General features: G+C 43.6%; 1 protein-coding gene across 1 annotated transcript in view; it reads left to right on the forward strand.

Moving 5' to 3' along the window:
• The window catches only part of hephl1b (hephaestin-like 1b), a 78,579-nt gene that overhangs the window by 24,098 nt on the left and 31,341 nt on the right, over nucleotides 1-23,140 (forward strand). The window contains exons 6-13 of the mRNA XM_083643529.1: nucleotides 1,355-1,523; nucleotides 5,033-5,172; nucleotides 5,329-5,460; nucleotides 9,706-9,911; nucleotides 12,246-12,390; nucleotides 12,684-12,896; nucleotides 18,081-18,303; nucleotides 18,450-18,589. Coding sequence (XP_083499655.1) covers nucleotides 1,355-1,523; nucleotides 5,033-5,172; nucleotides 5,329-5,460; nucleotides 9,706-9,911; nucleotides 12,246-12,390; nucleotides 12,684-12,896; nucleotides 18,081-18,303; nucleotides 18,450-18,589 — 1,368 coding nt within the window. The remainder of the gene's footprint in view (nucleotides 1-1,354; nucleotides 1,524-5,032; nucleotides 5,173-5,328; nucleotides 5,461-9,705; nucleotides 9,912-12,245; nucleotides 12,391-12,683; nucleotides 12,897-18,080; nucleotides 18,304-18,449; nucleotides 18,590-23,140) is intronic.

Consider the following 23,140-nt stretch of genomic DNA (forward strand, 5'->3'; position numbering starts at 1 on the left):
TTAATATTGATGCCTCACATCTTACCTCTAATAGTAGACGAGACCAACGCCGAGTATAGTCTCGCTTGAACCCCGAGTGAATCGGCCAGTGTTGTCTTGACGATTAGTCTGTCTGCGGCCGGGGCAGATCAGGAAGTGAAATGAAACGGTTTGCGGAAGCCACTTCGGCCATAACCACAAAATAACAAAATGACTTCCAAACAAACTGTTAGAATATAACGAGAGAGTAGCAAGCCCCTGCATGGCGTTCTCCGTGTTTATGGTCTGTTGCTAGGCAGAGCGAAACGGTTGAAGGCAGGCAGCTGCCGTAAACCGTTTCGTTTCACTTCCGGGTTTACACAGACTCTATAATCATCAAGAGTGCAATCTCCGATTCACACGGCTTTGGTCTCAGCTACTATTATAGGTAAGATGTGATGCATCAATATTATAATTATACTGTTTAATAACAATCGAAACCCTTGCTCGTAGCTGCTTTAAAGGCTCATTACATGACCGTGGTACAGTGCCACCATCACCCCAATCGTCGTTCTATAGCTGTCTCTGTTTTTGAGGAGCCCAACTGCCCTAACAGCTTGTACATAACAGCTTTAGGATAACTAGGGCTGGCAATTGCTGTCGTCCCTTAATAGCATCAATTAATACATACGTATCTCCCTCTAAGAAATGAATGGTATAGTTACAGTGTATGGATACTGCAACAAAACATATTATTACATAGCTACCTGTCCTGACATCCTCTCGCAAACCAAAACAATTGTGTTGTAATTCCTCGCTCAGCCACAAGAGACCCTCACCACTGATCGTGGATTGGGGCTTTAATACATCACATTATAGCTAAGCACATTAAAGTTTATTGACTAGAATACACATCATACTTTAGAACAGAACCTTAGAACAGAACCCTGCCACAGTATGACTTTATACCCTGCCAATACATCTGAGGGATTCTAATTGTTTTTTTTCAACCATTAAGCACTCCTAAGGTTGATTTACACCTCCACCTTACACATTTACAAGTTCATGGGGATAATGTTTTACAAAATTCACATCACATTACCATTGTTTGGATGAGTTATGATGACATTTTAAGACTGTGTGTGTGTGTGCGTGCACGCGCGCGCGTTTGTGTGTGTACTTGCCTCATAGTATTTAATTTTAAATATTATATTTTAAACTGACTGCAGCTTGCAAAGCACTATATATACGTGTGTGTGTGTGTGTGTGTGTGTGTGTGTGTGTGTGTGTGTGTGTGTGTGTGTGTGTGTGTGTGTGTGTGTGTGTGTGTGTGTGTCTGTGTGTGTCGGTGTCTGTGCGTGTGCGTGCGTGCGTGTGTGTGTTACATCTATCCTAGCTGGGATGCAGGCCTTGTATGAAGTGAAGTCCTGTGGCGATCAGACCAGTCCCTCTCCATCGGGAGGTGTCATGAGGGATTTCTACCTGGCAGCAGAGAAGGTCCGATGGAACTATGCCCCATCTGGAATGGACCTGATCAATAACGTATCCCTTAATGAGAGCGGCAGGTAGGCAGACACATTCATGTCAAATGATGAGAGACATCCTGCAAACTACAACCTACTGCAATACGTGTATACTAACTAATATTAACGGAGTAATTCATCCTCAAATTAAATTCCAGTCATTCTACTACCCACTCCCCCATGTCAGACAAACCTCCATACAAGATTGTAGTACTACCAAACACACAATGAGGCCATTTACAGTTAACATGCGTTTTCTGCCATCAGATTGCAATCAGATTGTATTTTATCACTTCAGCCTGATTCCATTTACACCTGGAGTTAACATGCATTTTCTGCAATCTGATTGCAATCAGATTGCAGAAATGGTTGTCCTCTCCATCCGCATAAAGTTGCTGTGTCCAGATTGAGAGGACACATTGCATTTACACTTGTGTTCAATGTGTACACAATGCATCCCTGACCACCTCCGGAGGTGGTTTGGCCGATCAGATTGCAATCCTTCTTCGATGCGTTTTGGGGGTGTTTACACCTAGCATTTCAAGTGATAAAATACAATCTGATTGCAATTTGATCACAGAAAACTAGGGGTGTCACAATATATCGTCCCACGAAATTTCACGATAGTAAAACGTCACGATATGTATCGTTGAGATGAAATCTCATATCGCAATTTTTTTTTTTTTTTTTTTTTTTTTTTTTAAATAGACAAAGAAACGTCTTTGTTTGTTGAAGTTCAATGTGTGGAAAGTAGTTCAGTTGAACAAGTCTCTGAAGAGACACATGAGAAGTTATACAGGAGAGAAACCATTCAATTGAGTTTCTGGCAAAACTGTTTACTTGACAGGAAAAACTGAAGATGCATAAAAAATAGACTAAGAAAAGTCTTGTTGTTTGAGTTTGAAGAAAAACTGAAGATGCATAATGAGAATTTATACTGCTGAGAAACCTTTTAGTTCAAAGTAAATCTAAGTGACGGTGTAACTCATTCTATTTCAAGATAAGCCTTATCTCCAATCTCATGTTTTTTCTAGTTGTTATTGTAATAACAAATTCCCACAACAGCATGTTTTGTATTTGTGCATTTCAAATAAAATACTACTTTTCCAGTCATATATTGTCATTATTCAAGTTTAAAAAAATATTGTTAAAATCGTATCGTATCGTATCGTTATCGTGAACCCAGTATCGTGAACTGAGTGTATCGTGACACCCCTACAGAAAACGCATGTTAGCGCCAGGTGTAAATGGCCTTTATGAGTTAGCCATACAGTCAATGAGTTAGCCCAGTGGTTCCCAACCTTGGGGTCCATGGGAATTCAAATGCGGTCGCCTGTTTTTGTTGTTGTTGTTGTTTTTTACACCACACACAATTTAAAAGTACCGAAGAGCATTAGGGGCACATGTGAAACATTATTTGAGTTCTGAGTTTAAGTCAGAATTCTGAAAATAAAGTTAGAATTCTGAGAGAGAGAAAAAAAAGTGTCAGAATTCTGAGAAAAAAGTCAGAAGACTTCTGAGATTAAAGTCAGAATTCTCAGATTAAAGTCAGAATCTTGAAGATTTCCATTATGTGTAGTCTTAGACTGAATTTCAATCATGGAAGACCAAAAGGCATAGGTAGAGCACCCCATGCTGTCATACCCCTCAGCCCAAATGACGTACCATCTCCAACGTCACCTTCTCTATGACGTCACCTTTGCAGGGTGACGTCAGTTGCCCAAATTACGTCAGTTATGACATCATAAATGCCCTTCTCCTGGTACTATATACAGCCCCCATCACCTAAATCACACTTGTGCAGTCATCACTCATCTTGTGCCAGCATCCCGCATTCATCCAGCATCTCCAGAGCAAAAGCTTCACCCCACCACCTCCCCAGATCACCACCAATGTCATGACTCCTGTTGGAAACAAATCCCCTTAGGGGGGATTTTCTATCTCATACAGCACTGACGCCCCCCTCTCTCATAGCAAGAGGAGCGTCACATCATGGAGTCATACGCCATACTCAAACTGTCTATTCTGATTCAATAAAGATTGTTAACACATTGAATGCCAGCCATGTTTTCATTCCTGTAGGTAAGTTGTGCCAGGGGTGTTTTTGACGATTCTGGCTCATTTTAGAAGAGCCGAGGATTCTTTTCTGTTAAGAATTCATGAACACCAATCATCTAAAAATAACTAATAGAATGTGTGCTTTCTCTGTCTAAAAGAGTTAGTTTGCAGAGTTAGTAGTTATGTAGATATTAGCCGTTGAGTACAGCATGGTTTCAGCGTCTGGAAATTTATTCAGAGATAAATGGCTTTTTGTGAAACAGTCACTTTAACCATTCATTTTTGGCATCAGTAAGACCGTCAGACATTCTAAACAATAGTTTTGAACAGTAATTTCCTCCATAACAACAGGAAACACCCCTCTCATTCAAACTCCTCCCTCCGTGTGTCTTCTCCTCCTTCCTCCTGGCTCTAGAGCCAGGAGGAAGGAGGAGCGTGTCAGAAGCGCGTTGTGCTGCCTGCCTGCCTGTCTGCCTGTCGGGCAAGACGAGTCTGAAATGGATTACTGTAAAATCGCGTCGCCATTTCCTTGAATGGCTTTCTCCCGCGGTGTGTGTGTGTGTGTGTGTGTGTGTGTGTGTGTGTGTGTGTGTGTGTGTGTGTGTGTGTGTGTGTGTGTGTTCGCGCGTTGCTGCGCGGCTCTGGGGGGAAGGGATCTCTGTCCGTTCTGTGTGTGTGTGTCCGGGCTTCTGACTAAAATCGCCAAGCCATTTCCGCGGGAGGCGGCTGCTTTTGTGGCTTTTGGGTCCCGTGGCTGTGACTTCTCTCGGTCTCTGTCGCCACTTAGTGGTCGGTAAAATAGATTACACACATGCTCTTGCTCCAAATAGTTATCTCGAAGATGTAAAAGGGGTTGATTGATGTCCCACCGTCAAAAAAACATGTAAGACGAGTTATTTCGGCTCTGGCACTCAAGCGCTGGATTATGTAAGACGAATTATTTCGGCTATGGCACTTAAGGTGTTAAAATATCTTACAAGTCTCTCATGATTGAAATCCTCATGGGCTGAACTATTCGTTTAAGGCTGGTGATTATTGCCGAAACAAAGTTGTGTGTGTATATGTATTGGCTCTGAACATGGCTGATTATGACGTGGTCGTTCCTGCGGTGAGTCAGGATTGTGGTATCTAGTGTAAACAGTGTATAGATAGCAATTCAGTTGTTTTGTTTTTTGTTTGTTATTGTTTCACGACCTGACACAGTTGTAACCTCCGACTGGCCAGCTGTTTTTTTCTGTTCTGTTTCACTGTAGTATGAAATTCCACAGCCCTGAATCATCAAGGCGAGTATGCCACATACAGTCAATACATCTTGAATCCATGCCATGTCACTCCTTCTGACTCCACTCATCCTGTGTTCTCCATGCCCTCCCCCTCCATACCCACAACCCCTCCACCTCCCCCTCCATACCCACAACCCCTCCCCCTCCATACCCACAACCCCTCCCCCCCCTCCCCTCCATACCCACAACCCCTCTCCTCCATGCATGTAGTGCGTCAAAGGCGTTCTTTGGCACAGATGGGGGTATGATCGGGGGGACCTACTTCAAAGTGGTATACACGGCATACACAGATGACACCTTCACCACCAAAAAACCATCAACGCCTGATACAGAACATTTGGGAATCCTGGGTGAGGCCTTCTCTTTCAACCAAGTGTCTTTCTCTCCTGGGGGGGACGTCTCATATTCCCCTCTTTTATTCCTCATGTTCACTCTGGCAGTACACTGGTATTTTGACTCTGGCATATAATTTTCTCACCATCTCTCTTGTCTTACATCTGCCCCAGGTCCTGTCCTGAGGGCTGAGGAAGGAGACACCCTCAGAGTCACGTTCATGAATAAGGCCGATGGGAACTTCAGTATCCAGCCTCATGGTCTGCATTACGACAAACGCTTCCAGGGAAGCAGCTACGATGATGGTGAGACACTTCAAAGCAGCTAGTTTCATATAGATTCCACATTCTACAAATTCCTCTCGCCAGCTATGTCCTTCACTATAATCGTTGCACAACCTGCCGCCCATATTTTTAATTTACGTTATGTATCTAGTGTATTACAGTTTTGTTAGATTGCTTTGGCCTACTGCCACAAATTGTAGTTACACACCAAATCCACATCCCTATACAAAGCAAATGGTTTTGTACCATATTATGTCTAATGAGTCAAATTTGATTCAATCTGATTTACAGTATTATATATTCAAGACCTTACACCCCCACCCCTCTACACACAATGTATACGCCTCAATATGTCCCGAGATAGCCAAACAAATGTAAACGGTGCCAAAATCAGGCAGGGGGCAACGTCCCTCCACATAAACACACTGCCACAGTATTGTATGGGTCAGAAGTGATGTTTTTAAGGGGAAACCTTTGTATATAATGCTTTTTATTGAAATAGTTGCATAGTATACCTTTAGCAGTAGTTGAATGCAAATGAGGATGTGCGGCCCATTGACTGGGCTTTCTTGGTACCATAGCAGTTCTATCTAGGTAGTCTTTTTGCTAGCTGGTGCTCTGAATCACTGTTCTTTGCATGATCAAATCCTTCCACTCTGGTTGGCCTAGCAGTTTAATTAGAGCTGGGTATTGGTTCAAATTTCAGGAATCGATTCGATTCCGATTCACAAAGTTGCAAATCGATTCATTTCGATTCGATTCGATTCGGATTCGGATTCGATTAATTTCAATATCGATTTGGTTAGTGATACCAAAACATGTTTTTTGAGCTGTACCCTGAATTACATGACTGTCCAGTTATGTAACACAGGGGTTCCCAACCTTTTTTGTGCCAAGTAGATACATGGGGAAAAAAGTTGCAGACCTGTTGTCAATTTTAATGGTTTTAGTTACACATATATTTACTCACCAGGTGGTGACAAAGGGTAAATAACAGCCTTTTCATCTGTCAATAAAGACACTTTCACAATTATGCACAGTGGTTTGATTTCAGCCTATATCATTTCTAAAAGTAGATATTAATGATCAAACATTTCCATTCATGTAGCCTACAGTATTTATGTTTTTGTTTCAACTACAAACATAAATAAACGTCAACTTGAAACTATGTTTCAAACCACACACAGCATAATATTTTAGCCTGTTTATTAAAAAAAAAAAAATAATAATAAAAAAAAAATCGATCTCTGGACATATGAATCGATAATCGAGGATTAAAATAAAAATCGATTAAAAATCGGAGAATCGATTTTTTTAACCCAGCCCTCCATGGTCTGTTTTGAACTAACTATCCATTGAAAAGTTAAAAATGGACCCAAGCATAGTGATAGGAAATGCCAAGATCCTTTTGAATCTTATCTCATGCAGTGTTTCCCCTAGAAAATCTTTCAGGCCTGGAGGGATTTAGAAACGTACCCCGACCGCAACGGTGGGGGCCCTCGCTGGTGACGCTAAACTCTTAGCTAACCTGTTTGCATCTATGTTCGCAATGGCATCCCAAGTATCATCATACTATTATGGGATGCGATGCGAACAGTTGTATTATGGGATGTTTCCCATACGTTTCCCAGGCAACGACACACGTTGACACGTTTTGGAACAGCGCCGCACGCTGGCACGATGCTCCTAAAAGCAAAATGCTTATTGTTTTGAATGGTTCGGCATCTTCTATTACTGTCAACACCAGTATTCTTGTATTGTAATAATATGCCATAAAAGTTTATTGAAATTTTGGGGGGAGCAGGAATTATTTAGATTTATTATTATTATTCATCATCATCATCAACTTTATTTGCAGACACAGGGTCCAGATATAATAACAGACAACAATTCAGAGAACACAAATACACAGTATATCTATAAAAGGCACTTATACCAAAACTTCCACATATGTGATTGGTATCTGACAGAACTAATACCAGGGTTGGTTAGTAGCATGATATTCGAGTTCTGAGAGACATTTAGACGCCCAATAAATTTGTACATCAAGGTTCTTAAAAGTGCCTGAAAAGTGCTGACACCTGCATGGCAGAACAGTTCACTTGCACTAGTCCACCTGGGTTTTCTCAGCAAAATCCTCATACAGTCATTGTATGCAACCTGGAGTTTGTGGAGGCTAGCTTTTTTTATACTTAACCCACAGGGGGGCAGTGTACAAAGGGGTACAGTAGGCCCTAAAGAGACTTATCTTTACCTCCTCAGAACAAAAGTGGAATTTCCTAACCAACATGTTAGCCTGGGCATATAACATACGGCGCTGTCTGTACATGTCGTCATCATCAGACATTTGGTCTGTCATAAAATGACCCAGATATTTAGTTTTAACACAGACAGATAAAACATCAGACAAATAAAAAGCAGGAAAAGTGAGATCCCTGTCCCCTTTACAGATCATAACCACACTTTTTTTGGCATTGTACTTTACATCGAATTTGACACCATAGATGGAGCAGATATTCAATAGTTGTTGAAACCCAGCACTGCTAGGGGAGACGATGGCCAAATCGTCCGCATACATAAGGTGGTTGACTAAGGTATTACCAATCATACAACCAGTCCTACAGTGATTTAGCTGGTCAGATAAATCATCCATGTATAGATTGAATAGAGCTGGGGAGAGTAAAGGTGCTCTTATACTCGAGCAAAGCTCCGTGGGGGTGGGGCCCCGCGAGTCTCCGTGAGTCACCGTGTAGACCTCGCGCTGGGGGTGATGCCATTATACTCAGAAAGTGATCAGCATGTATTGTACAATGGTGAGAACAGCCCGTGAAAAGTCGCAATGAAACTCTGTGCAGTACTGTGTGCGCTTTCACTCTCAAACGACCGCACATCAGCACATGAAGGACTCACCAAACTTGTTTTTACTGAAAGCCGTTTTTACTTCTCAGCCCTGATAGCCTACTACTCTGTGCTGCTTTTAATCTCTCTCAATAATGCTCTCAACACAACACATTTACTTGGTGAAATGACTAAAAACGATCAGTTGCAAATCTAAGTTTATAGCCTACCACATGGGTCAAGAAATGTGGCGAAAACACAGCTCAGTGTTCAGGGTTCAGTGGCTCGAAAGCGGACATGTTTGGAGAGAAGCCGTGCGCTGCTCGCGCTCTGAGGAAAAAAATGTCGCACCGCGCGAGTGCCCGACGGAGCTAGCGAATAACCACGCCCAACAAATTTACGTCATTTGACGCGCCCACCCCTCGCTCCACCCACGCGCCCTTCACGGCAGGGTGAGCATAATTCCCCCTTAACCCCCCCTGCCTCACCCCATTACCAACACCAAAGGGGGTGGATACTCTATTGCCCCATCTGACCTGCATATTCTGGTTGGCATACCAGTATGCCAGGAGACGGGTTATGCTGCCAGGCACTCCTCTTTGACTCAGTTTTAAAAACAGTTTATGGTGATTGACCCGGTCAAACGCCTTAGAGGCATCAATAAAACCAATTAGTACAGAAGAATTCTGCCTTCTATAGGTCTCAACAATTTCTTTCAAAGCATACACAAATCAGTACTATGCTTTGCTTTAAAACCAAACTGATTGTCTGTTGTGGAAATAAAAAGGCTTAAATGATCTAATAAAATCCTTTCCAGTACTTTGGATAACACACTAGCCAGAGCAATCGGCCTGTAATTATCTATGCTTCCTACCTTACCTGCTTTGTCTTTTATGACCGGCACAAGAGTAACAGACAACATAGACTGAGGCAACACACCATGGCTCATGAAACCAGTAAAGCAAATGGCAAGCAGAGCTGCGACCCTAGGGCTTGCTAGCTTAAGGTGCTCTGCAGTGATGTCATCTAAGCCACTTGCTTTATTGTCAGCCAACTGGGCAATAGCTTGATAGACCTCAACAGTTTTAATAGACACTGCCTCGTCATGGGCAATGTTTCCCACATTAAAGGGATCGCTTGTCACAGCATTTAAAAAGGTCAGAGTAGTGTTGCCTCCACAACTCAGCTATGTTGTCTGTACCAGAGACCCCCTCTATGGTGCATGGCAACAATGTATTGCTCTTGTTATTATTATTATTTGTTGTTGTTGTTGTTGTTGTTATTATAATTTTTTTGCCATTTTTGTTCTGGCCTGGTGGGCCTGCCAGGCCTGTAGAATGGTAGGGGAAACACTGTCATGTGCATGAAAAGATGATTGTACAGACAGAAGCAGCAGATCTGGTAATTGTAGTGCTTTGTGTGTGACAGGTGTTGACAAGCCTGGCTCCCAGGTGGGTCCAGGGGAGACCTTCACTTATGAGTGGCAGGTGCTGGAAGGTCCCTCTGCCTCAGACTCTCCCTGTATCCCTTACCTGTACTACTCCGCCAGTGAGCCCATCCAGGACACCAACTCTGGATTGGTGGGACCCCTGCTGGTGTGCAAGAAAGGCAGGCTGGGGGAGAACGGAACCCAGGTGCTGTATGAACACACTTTCTCTCTCTTTTTATTTGACTTCATCAATGTCTGCCTTTCTCATTGTTTCAGGGAGCCAAAATACACAGCATTTTAATGGATTTCCACTGTGCACACATACTGTAACAAGAAAACAACATTCACTACAGGAAGGCACCAATAGGCTATTTGATTAGATTAGGTCAGACAAAACTGTAATGATCACTGTTGGGAAATTGGGTCACTGCAGATAAGATTGCTAAGAGTGGAACACAAAGTACTGAAGATGATGCAGCAAGTACGTGTAGCAAAATAACATCTTGAGATGTTGAGGGGAACACAAAACACATGTTTGATAAGCAGACACTGACAGATTATTATTATTAGCATTATTACTCACATTATCATGAACACAAAATGAAGTACATGCTTACAGTAATGTGTCCAGACATGCAAATGTACATTTGTAAGCTATTTACAATTCCATTATCAGCTTCATATTGGTTTTTCATATTGATATCGATTTTCACATATTTTTATCAGTTGTACTGTATTTTACTTACTTACCGGTGCCAACTCACTGTAAACATGAAGCCAGTAGTTTTGATCTCTAACTACTAGCGGAATACCCGTCCCTGTGTGACTGGCCATATTAGAGGCCATTTACACCTGGCACTAACATGCATTTTCTGTGATCAGATTGCAATCGGATAGTGCTTGACAACATTAGCCTGTTACACCTGGCGTTAGCATGCATTTTGGGTGATCAGATTGCAATCTGATTGCAATCTGATCACCCAAAACGGGTGTCCTCTCAATCAGGGGAGGGGAGGACACATTGCATTTACACCTGTGTTCAATGTGGTCACAATGCGTCCCTGACCACCTCCGGAGGTGGTTTGACCGATCAGATCGCAATCACAATGTAACGCTTAGTTCACACAGACAACCTACGCCTTGCCTTGCCTCAACCCACGCCTACGCCGAGCTGGGCGTGAACCTGTTACACGCTTTTGCGATCACACCGCACGCCTTTTGCACGCCGAACCTGGAGCCGAGTCACAAGCGCCTCTCCTCTCTCCCGACTGTATTTTTTCACGTGTTGTCCAGAATTGTCATGGGTAGCCTCTAGGTAAAATAAATCTGATATATTTAATGTTCTATTGATGCTGGATATGTATAACCAGGTCTGACTATAGTCGGACATTTTAGAGAGGTGATCTTGCAAGAATATGTGCTGGCACAACAACATTGTCCATCTTGCTTCTTCGGTCGCTATTCTCTCTCATGAAGATTTGTTTGCAGACAGGGAGAAAGCCACACATGATAGCTACCCGTCAATCTCTCTCTCTCTCTCTCTCTCTCTCTCTGCTCAACACTGTTGTAGTAACTCCATTTTATTTTGAAATTCAGTTGACTTTGCCATTTCCCATGGATATTGTCGCGTTTTTCTTTCATGGCTTGACAGAAAAGCCTGCCTGCATGCGCCTTGTCGGCTTGAAAATAGAACTCACGCCTAAACGATAAAATCGGCAAGGCACAGGCAAGGCGTGGGTACACGCAGGGTTCACGCTGAGGCGCACTGTGTACACAGCCTCGCTGACTAAAACGGACGCCTATTTAAAAGCGTGGGTAAAGGCAAGGCGTAGGCAAGGCTTGGGTCGCCGGTGTGAACCCAGCCTTAGTGCCAGGTGTAAATGGCCTCACTGTCAGGCCTCGTTCACAGAGTTGGCATGCAGCTTCTGTCTCCTCCAGAAGGTTTTCATAGTGCACTTCACTCATTACAACTCAGCTCACCTATGGGCTCCTCCACTCTGCAGCTCCCCATGGTGCTGAACCTGTCTCGAGTCATTTTGGCCACTAATTAGCCATTTTTGCCTATTTACTCAGCCCTACTTGACTAATTAAAAAATCTGGCTCATAGCTGTGGCTTAACACAATTCTGCTCACTCACTCACTCACTCACTCACTCACAGACAGACAGACACTTCACATTCAATTCTGCTCACTCACTCACAGACAGACAGACAGACAGACAGACAGACACTTCACATTCAATTCTGCTCACTCACTCAATCACAGACAGACAGACAGACAGACAGACAGACAGACACTTCACATTCAATTCTGCTCACTCACTCACAGGCAATCATTCAGAATCGGCTGTTATTAAGAATGACAAGCATTGTCAATGTGTGTTTTAACTTCTTTTGAAGGATTGCATTGCATGTCCCTCTGTGTGTTGAGGGAATTCTACAATGTGTGAAGCAGATCTGAACAATGTATTACATGTTCCATTTCCTTTGGTATTGATAACATGCATTGATCTTGACTGTCTGTCTGTGCTATTTAACAGAGGGACGTGGATAAGGAGTTGTTCCTTCTGTTTTCTGTCATGGATGAGAACTTGAGCTGGTATTTGATGGAGAATATCAACGTGTTTGGCAGCAATGAGACGGACCCTGCAGATGAAGACTTTGAGGAGAGCAATAAGATGCATGGTAATCACTGTGTGTGTGTGTGTGTGTGTGTGTGTGTGTGTGTGTGTGTGTGTGTGTGTGTGTGTGTGTGTGTGTGCGTGCGTGTGCGTGCGTGTGCGTGCGTGTGCGCGTGTGTATTTAGTTGCCTCATTGTCTGTATTTAATTTTAAATATTATATTTATACTGACTGCAGCTTGCAAAGCACTGTCATATCTGAGTGCAGTTACTGGCATTTCCTTCATAACTGCTTTTTTGTCTCTCTAATATATATATATATATATATATATTTTTTTTTTAATCCCCTTCATTTTAGCGGTGAATGGGCTCATGTATGGGAACCTTCCTGGACTGACGGTATGTGCCGGGGACAGAGTTGTGTGGTACACCTTTGGGCTAGGTACAGAGGTGGACATCCATGGTGTTTATTTCGAGGGCAACACCTTCCAGAGGCAGGGTATGACCCGCGACACCATCAGCCTGTTCCCACACACCACTGCTGCAGTTGTCATGAAGCCACACACTGCTGGTCAGTTACATGGCTCTCTACACACACATGCACACGCACACGCACGCGCGCACACACACACACACACACACACACACACACACACAATCCAAACATTGCATACTTTTGTCTCTCGCACACATTCTCTGGGTCTGTCACGTCTGTGTTTTTTTTTTATTAAATTGTATCTCTGCCAAACCAAGAATCCATTTCAAATATGTTCTTTGCGAACATGCTGACATTATCTTGAGTGTGTTTCCCATGATGTATAACCACCTCCATCCAGCACTTCACAGCGGCAAACATATACAGCCACAATCTAAACTGGTGCAGGAAATGTCTGCCAAGCCTGTTAGTGATACATCCGCCTGGTTAAAGGGGAATTCCACCATAAATGACCATCCGTTTATTTCTTCAAATGTAGACGTTTGCCTAAAACTCATAATACAGGTTTCTCCTGTTTTATGTGTTGATGAGTTATGAGTTATGAGTAAAAATACAGTCCTATGAAATCATTGACATGGGATGGATAGTCAAGTTCAACATGTATCATTTGGTAGAATGTTGTATGGGACATGTCATTAGTCTCAGTTGCCTATCTCAAGTAATTCAGTAAGCTCCCCTTTAACTAGGGATGCACTAGACTCAGCCCTCAGTCTTAATCCGTTTCACTCCTGTAAGACTGAGAATATTACTATTTAAATCTTTGCATAACGTTAGGTGGCGCTGTTGGAAGCCTTGCATCGGAGAACCAATCATGAGTGTTGTGGGCGGGCCTGCTTTCTGGGGGCAGTTCTCATGCAGAACCGGTGTCTCGCAAAACATCGTCGCATTTGCGGAGAAACATATGAATCACTTAGAAACAAACATAACGGCCCCTATCGTTGCATCGGCCTAGTTTCTACGCCGAGCGCCTGGCGCAGTGAGCGTGGACCAGCGCACTTGATATCTTGGTCTTGGCGCTAGACGCAGTCTAAAGCATTACAACCACGCCTTTTAAGCGTAAAATTATGCACCGTCATGCTCATTGGATAAGTGCAATAAACGAATCGCACGCTTGCCTTTTAAGCTCAAATTCCACTGGTCCAGCAAAACCAGACAGAAGCCAAGCGCTCTGCCCCCCCCCCCTCCCTTCATCCAGTCTGTCTGTCTCCATATAGGCTATTATTCCATATTATTATGCTTCTCAAACCAATCTAACTGCAGTTTAAATACTGCAAGCATGTAAATACGCTACACTATAGCAAGATCAAATTGAAAAGAATGTTCTAAAGGCATCAGCTAGAAAAATATAGCCTATCCCTATATGATGAGATTAATTTTATATTGGTGAAAGTTTGTCCAGAACGATTTCGTTTTCTCTTCCCTGCTGCAGGTAGAATGATGCACATAAATATACCCTACATTATGTAAAGCAGGGGTGCCCAATACGTTGATCGCGATCGACCGGTCGATCGCAAAGGTAGTGTGGTCGATCGCATGGCATTGAGGGGAGGATTTTTTTTTTATTTTTTTATTTTTTTTAATTTTTTTTTACTGTTTTTCCACTGTTTCCACTGTTTTTCCACTGTTTCCACTGTTTTTCCACTGTTCCACTGTTTTCCACTGTATACTCAGTGTATATATATATAAATAAATATGTTTGGTAGATCACTTTGACTTGGTCATTTTAAAAGTAGCTCCCAAGCTGAAAAAGTGTGGGCACCCCTGATGTAAAGATTCAAGATTCAAGATTTTTATTGTCACTCCATGGTACAAGTATCACGTGTGAAATTCTTGTGCTGTGGACTCCGTTTACGACATAGTACAAATAGGCAACAAGCAATGAGCAATAGGCAATAATAATTAGGCATCAATAAGCAATACTAAGCAGCAATAGGCAATAAGGCAGAATAGCGATAAGACGAGTCAGTGGCTTATTCATTGCACATAGGTGCACATGTCATGTGCATACGTTAGACGTGTTCAGACATTTTAAATTCGACGTATTTGACATGCAGGTGCAAATAGCATGTACCTTATTAAACATACAATTAAACATTAGGCATACATAATGGTAGCAGCTGCAGTACGGTATGGTACGACTACTACACTATTTGTGTATTTTAAGGAGTCTCGTGGCCTGCGTGAAGAAACTGTTCCTCAAGCGATTTGTGCATGTTTTTGGAACCCTGTATCTCCTCCCTGAGGGTAGCAGGGAGAACAGGCTGTTGTGGGGATGGTTTGTGTCTTTGATGATCTTCAGGGACCTCCTGAGGCACCGCTGGTTATACAGTTCATGCAGTTCTGGCAACTCATCTCCTGTTACGTGCTGGGCCGCGCGCCTCACCCTCCGTAGCGCCCTGCGGTCCATGGTGGTACAGTTCCCGTACCAGGCGGTGAAGCAGCCAGTCAGCAGGCTTTCAATGGTGCCTCTGTAGAAGTCCCTGAGGATTTCTTTCCTTAGCCCAAATTTCTTAAGGCGCCTGAGTCCGTGTATTCGCTGTTGGGCCTTTTTGACAACAGTGGCGGTGTGGCCGGCCCAGGTCAGGTCCTGGTGGATGTTGACTCCCAGGTACTTAAAGCTGTCCACCCTTTCCACCACTGTGCCGTTGATGGTGATTGGGGGGTGTGCGCCCCCCCCTCTCCTGTAGTCCACAATTATCTCCTTGGTCTTGCAGACGTTCAGAGAGAGGTGGTTGTCCTGGCACCATTGTTCCAGGACCCTCACCTCCTCTCTGTAGGCCGTCTCGGGGGGGAGGCGCTCTGGCAGAGGGGTCGAACCTAGCGTAGAACGCGTTGAGTTCGTCCGGTAGGGTGGGTGACGTGCTGGGGTTCTGTCGTTTCACCTCTTTGAAGTCTGTAGCAGCATGGAGGCCTTTCCACAGGTGTCTGGGGTTATTGGTGTCCAGTTTTGACTCCAGCTGCCTTCCATAGTCTCTCTGTGCTTTTTTAATAGCGGTCCGGAGGGCATATTGTGCCTGCCTCATAAAGTCATTGCATAAATGTGTTTTTATTGTAAAACTAAATGTGAAGTAGGGCCAAGTTATTGGAGCGGACATCACAGTATAGCACATGACAGTAGAAGCGCGTTCCGCTAACACTTATCTAAATCACGTTAAATCTACAAGAGAATATATAGGCCCAGGAGGACATATATGTTTCACTTAGGGTGGTGTTTTAATTTCGATGTTTTATTTGGTCCAATATTGAAATGTTCTACAATTGCAGGCTGTGTTACCATTACACATTATTTTAGATCGACCTTTTATATCTATTTCGCCTCATTTGGTTGCTATTTAGTAGCGAAATGGAGTACCCAATTGCATGCTGGGACATTCACAGGCAGTGAACTTACAACTGCTATTTCCTATAGGACGTGTGTTGTGTCTGTCTGAGCGAGGGAGTCAGAGAGAGACAGTCGTATTGTGCCTGTCAGACTGAGGAGAGAGGGAGAGAGTGACACAGAGAAGGGTGACAGAGGAGAGAGCCAGAGGGGAGGGAGAGAGCCAGAGGGGAGCGCTCCGCGCAACTGGCGCACTCTGAATAGGCCTGGTTTTCAAAAGCACAAAGCGCTAAATTTACGCCAGGTGGGAAGATAGCAGTACGCTGAGATTTAAGGCCGACACGCCCACTCTGGGCCATTCTGGGACTGCGCCACACCCATTCGGCCTAAAGCGCATTTGGCAGCGTAAAGCCATATTGATATCGTCCCAAAACAGGCGCAAGGCACGTTTTTTTTGCGTTTAAGGCCCGTTTTAGCGCCGAAGGCTTGTGGGAGAATAGGGCCCAACCTGTTAATAGGACGTGTTTCATCCGGCCCCGGCGGCTAGAGGTCTTTCCCCCAGCGATAAACCCGACTCCCGAGGCTAACGTTACAGAGCCTGCTGATGACTTCACAGTAGCAAGCGGACCACTTCCGGGTAGGAAAAATTATTGTAAAATAAACCACAGCTATAAATTTTGTTTGGAGCATATCATATATGCTCTGTGTTAGGACTATGATAAATGGCATTGCCGCTACCAAATAAAATTCAAATAATAAATGTAGGCGTGTCTGCTGCCGGCGGTTCTCGCCGCGCTCGGAGACACCGTTTCTGACAGTGAAATTCCCAGACGTTTGGTGGCGCAGCTCACCAAACGTCTGGGAGCCGAGACTAGGGATGCACAATATATCAGCAATCATATCGGGATTCGGCATCAGTCCGCCAGCCAAAATGTTCACATTGAGAGGAAACAATGCGGTAAATCTATGCTTGATGGGCTTTTCCAAATGTTTTGGAAATAAAGAAATGCATTACTTTTCCTAATTCACAGTGTTTACATGTGTTTTTCACGATGTACAACATTTGATTATCATAGAAATGTGTTTTTATACAGGTCATATCGACATCTGTAAATATTGGTTATTGGCCATAACAGCAATGTTAATATCGGTGTCGGCCAAAAAATGTTATATCGGTGCATCCCTACCTTTAACATTTGAATGAGTGGGCCACCACAAACTCCACGCATTGTTACGATGTTGCATAGTTCTTACTACAAACTCTCTTCATTGTTACGATGTTGCATAGTTCTTACTACAAACTGTCTTCATTGTTACGATGTTGCATAGTTCTTACTACAAACTCTCTTCATTGTTACGATGTTGCATAGTTCTTACTACAAACTCTCTTCATTGTTACGATGTTGCATAGTTCTTACTACAAACTCTCTTCATTGTTACGATGTTGCATAGTTCTTACTACAAACTCTCTTCATTGTTACGATGTTGCATAGTTCTTACTACAAACTCTCTTCATTGTTACGATGTTGCATAGTTCTTACTACAAACTCTCTTCATTGTTACGATGTTGCATAGTTCTTCCTACAAACTCTCTTCATTGTTACGATGTTGCATAGTTCTTACTACAAACTCTCTTCATTGTTACGATGTTGCATAGTTCTTACTACAAACTCTCTTCATTGTTACGATGTTGCATAGTTCTTACTACAAACTCTCTTCATTGTTACGATGTTGCATAGTTCTTACTACAAACTCTCTTCATTGTTACGATGTTGCATAGTTCTTCTTACTACAAACTCTCTTCATTGTTACGATGTTGCATAGTTCTTACTACAAACTCTCTTCATTGTTATGATGTTGCATAGTTCTTACTACAATCTCTCTTCATTGTTACGATGTTGCATAGTTCTTACTAAAAACTCTCTTCATTGCCTACACAGGTGTGTATGAAGTGAGCTGCAGAGTCACAGACCACTACTCAGCTGGGATGAGGCAGCAGTACATGGTGAAGGATTGTCCGGGGCGTAATGTGAACCACGCGCACACACACAGAGGGCCGTCCAAGGTTGTACAGTATTTTATCAGCGCTGAAGAAATCGAGTGGGACTACTCACCGGACAGAGCCTGGGAGCTGGAGAAACACCATGCCACAGCTGAAAACAGGTGTGTGTGTGTGTGTGCATTCACGCTAGATAATTGCACGTTGGAAGTATTTCTGTTTTGGAGCTGGAACCTGTGATTTACAGCCTAACTTAGTACTAAGTACTTAAGTTTGTTAATGCTAGCAAATTGGTGTGTGTGTCTCCCAGTCCAGGCAGTATATTTGTGGAGAGAGGGGAGACCAGGATTGGCTCACGCTATCAAAAGGTGGTGTACAGAGAGTACACCGATGAAACCTTCACAATACAGAAGGAGCGACCGCCGAACCAACAACACTTGGGAATTCTGGGTATGCTGAGCTGTTCTTGTCTCTCTTATCTATACTTCTACCTATTCATTCTGGGACCGTCTTTATGTGAGTGAGTTTGTTTGTCCTTGGCATATCTGGAGAATCGTTCGTCAAATCGACTTCAAACTTGGCACATGACGTGTGTGTGTGGGACCCTGACTTAGTGCAGTGTTGAATGCCAAATGCCAGATATTAATGCTTTCCCCCGCTGGTGCCAGGACGACGTGGCGTAGGATTAAACACGCGCCCCCCACAGCGCTCTCTGCAACACAAAAAGTGGTTATCTCGAGAACCGTTTGTCCAATCAACTTCACACTTGGGGAGTGTGCTGCTGGGAACCTGACAGAGTGCAATGCCAAATTTGGTGCAATTTGGACATGCACATAATTATAGCGCCACCTACTGGCAACACAAAAAGTGGCTTATCTCGACAACTGTTTGCCCTGCTGACTTCACACTTGAGAACTTAATGAAGTGCAGTGCTGCATTTGGTGCAATTCGGACACGTGTATAATCATAGTGCCACCTACTGGCAACACAGAGAGTGGTTTATCTCGACAACCGTTCGTCCGATCAACTTCACACTTAGCGAGTGTGTTGCTGGGAACCTGAGGAAGTGCAGTGTCTATTTTGGTGCAATTTGGACACGGGCATAGTCATAGCGCCACCTACTGGCAACACAGGAAGTGGTTTGTAACTCAGCTGTACATGGTCAAATATGCCCCAAACTTCACGTTAGATGATTGTCCCGGCCTGAAGATATCTACATGCCAATATTCAGTTATAGTCATAGCGCCACCTACTGGCAACAGCAAAAGTGGATTGTAACTTGACTGTACATGGTGGTCGAAACTGCCCCAAACTTCACATGATTGATGAGAGTCCTGGCCTGAAGACATCTACATGCCAATATTCAGTTATAGTCAAAGCACCACCAACTGGCAACAGGAAATAACATGTTTCATACTTTGATGCACTCCTAGCAGGGTGACCAGAAAATGTCATGGTGTGGTCTACTCTTGATATACTGGAAATGTTTTATTTATTTATTTATTTATTTATTTATTTATTTATTTATTTATTTGGGACAGTGCACATCAATCAACATATCAGCAATACACCTCAATGTAAATATGCCATCAGGGCAGGTACACTACACACAAAACAAGAAATCACAAGACATGTAACAAACAGTACAAAAGACAAATCACAGACAGTATTACTGTACTATAAAAAAATACATAGTGTTACAAATTCAGTATAAATTCATGTGGATGTATCTGTTTTCAGATACATACAAACTTGGCATTGTTCGTTATCTCAATCCCAGACGTAGCCACCATATGTTACAATGCCAGCTGCGGCATTCATTGTCTAGGGGTTTATACTACTACACCGATAACTGTAACATTAACACTGAAAGGCTGTTTACCAATTGAGCAGGTCACCCACCCAAGGCTTTAGCTGATGCGGCCTCCTGAAGCATCCCGACAATGGGCCATCCCGGTCGGTTGAATGCGTGAGGAATCCCAGATAATCCTCACATGGTCAAAAGGGGTCCCATGAAATGGGACAGGACAAAAGTGACAAAACCAAGCAAAACAAGACATAAACTAGTATAGACTATCAACAAGCTGCGTGGCGGGCCGCACCCGCATCTTCTGTATGGACCGGACTGAGCTCCCGAGGGTCGAGTCAGACGCCATTTTAAGTACGCCTACGGCAGCCCCGTATGAATAAAAAGGCGCCATACAGAGACGATATAGAGGTATAAAGGGCGCCTCTATATCCTTCTAAATGAGGAGACCAGATCAAAAGATAAACAACCACAACAAATAGACATAAATATCGATCATATCCACATGAGAATGGGGACGACTCTAGCACACAGTAAAAAGTTAAGAGTGCTTAATGGACCGAAAGTCCCCCAGAAAGGGGCACCAGGGGAGGAAACTGTTATTACTGTATGTGTGGGTACATGACTGATTTGCTTTGTTTGAGATTTTTTTATGTTAAATAGTTGTCACAGTCCCTGATTTGTGCTAGTAGCCTGTTCCAAGATTATTCTTTTTTTTTTTTATGAAATCGTTTAGTGGTGGGGGGGCAAGCCCATTTAAAACTTTGAAAACAAGACAAACATCCATGAAAGTTTGGTAGCTGTCCATGTTAAAAAATATCAAACTTCTTGATATTACAATAATGGAAATGAAGAGGTTTCCTATCCAAAATGTTAACTGTCTTCTTGAAGAGAGTTGATGGGTTTTAACATACTTGCTGTTGTGTGTGACCAGGTTGTGTAACAATAAGTTATATGAGAGAATATTATAGCACTAGGCATCTCGTGCGCTACGCGCTCTCGATTCCTAGGCTCACCCGCTGCGCGGCCTCGCCTGCCCTGCAGCTCGCCGAGCTGGCCTGCTCTATTGGCGCGTACGCGGGTGTGTGTTGCTCACAAAATTGTATTGCCCTTAAGTTTACATGCGCGCGGGTGTGTGTGTGCCCCTTAAGTTTCCATCAGTGCCTATTAGTCTAGCAGCAAGTCCTCAAAAAAGGCTTTAGTTTTCGAGATACCCCTACCCGAGGTAGAACAAATGACAACAATGTTTTTTCTTATCTTTAGGGTCTCCCATTAATGAAATTGATTCTTGGCAAATTTTATTTTTGGGGAAAAAATGTTTTTTTGGTTGTTCTTTAGAACTACCCCAATCCCTGAAAAAGAGCCAAATTAGGCCAGTCCGAATAGGGTAAAGGTGACAGAAAAGCCCATAACTTGAGAATGCTCACTCTTTTCCTCACCAGATTTGCTGAGGTATGAACCAGGTGGCTGCCCAACATCACCATATAGTCAGAAAATGATTTACCTAAAAAGATCATGAATTATAGTCCTGTAAATATAGCTTTAGTTTAGGCGGAAATTGTACTTTGTGGTGATAGGAACATAGGACTCCATCACTTTTCTCTCATTTATCAGAAAAACAGAAATCCCTGGAAAATATACCATTACTGAATTGTCTAGGGTGCTATTGAACACTGACCAGTAGTTGTATGGAGATATCTGGTACAGTTCTATTGCAAATGAGATTTCTTTAGACATAGACCTACTACCTCTTCTCTGAAACTGTCAAATTAGGTCATTCTGAATGGTGGATAAGTGAAGTGGCATAATAGCCTATAAGTTAACTCATTGAGTGCCAGCCACTTTTGGAGAACGGACGCTCCCAGTGCCAGAGTTTCAGAGCGTTTTCAGTGATTTCTCGAGGCCCACACAATATTGTGTGATATTACTATGTAAACACCGAACACGCACAAAGAACGATGAGACTCTCTTCTATCATCTGCAAAAAAAAGTTTATTGATCCCATTTTTCGTTCTTTAGTTATGAGCCGGAGAAGATAGGCTGTTTTGAGCAAAAAGACACTTTTCAAATTAGAAGCTGAGTTATTCCGCCTTTTGTGAAATGCAGCATGTCAAGCACATTCTGAGTCTGAAGATAATATTTTCTGATGTAGTGACGTGGTGTAGTTGTGTGGTGCATGCGTGCCCCACCCCCCTCTCCCCCCCTCAGCTGCAAACTCCTCCCCACACGCACCCAGTCTATCTTTCGGAGCGCTCCGTTTTTTTGCGCCGGCTCCCAGCGCGACAAGGAAATGCCAGCGAGACAAGGAAATGCCAACCCGGACTGCAGGGAAAGGTTTGGCCCTTCGGCGTCGGGTGCTGCCTTTCTGGCGGCTAATCGTGTGAAGAAACTATGCAGACAGACAGACAGAGGCAGAGGAGCTCAGTTGTGTGCGCGGATTGACTGTGTTCGCAGCCAACGTCAGCTGCAGTCAGTCAGAGCCATCTGTATGGCTCTGGCTGCAGCATGAGCGCTTTCTCTTTGATCACGGGGGTTTTTCCTGCAGTTTTCCGGACCTTCCTCTAATCTGGAGAGCACTGTCGCCACCTAATGGGTCTGTAAAATAGGTTATACACCTCCAAAAGCTACAATATTTGTACAGGAGATCCAGGAGGCTTTGATCCACGTCCCACCGTCAAAAAACGCATTTGACGTCGATCGACGTCCGTGGCACTCTACGTCACTATTTACTTTGACGTCGATCGACGTCCGTGGCACTCAATGAGTTAAGAATGCTCACTCTGATGGTCATCATATTTGGAGAGGGAAATACCAGGTGGCTGAACTACATCACCAAATAGTCAGAATGTGGGTAAACCAATAAAATAAAGTTGATCTAAATTACAAACCACCTGGAGCGGCTGTAGCTCAGGAGGTAGAGCAGGTCGTCCACTAATCGCTTTGGATAAAAGAGGTCGGTGGTTCGATTTCCACCTCCTCCAGTCTGCATGTCGAAGGGCCCTATTCTCCCACAAGCCTTCGGCGCTAAAACGTGCCTTAAACGCAAAAAAACGTGCCTTGCGCCTGTTTTGGGACGATATCAATATGGCTTTACGCTGCCAAATGCGCTTTAGGCCGAATGGGCGTGGCGCAGTCCCAGAATGGCCCAGAGTGGGCGTGTCGGCCTTAAATCTCGGCGTACTGCTATCTTCCCA

The sequence above is a fragment of the Poromitra crassiceps genome (genome assembly GCF_964638095.1).
Source record: "Poromitra crassiceps genome assembly, chromosome: 1".
NCBI classification, from domain to species: domain Eukaryota; kingdom Metazoa; phylum Chordata; class Actinopteri; order Beryciformes; family Melamphaidae; genus Poromitra; species Poromitra crassiceps.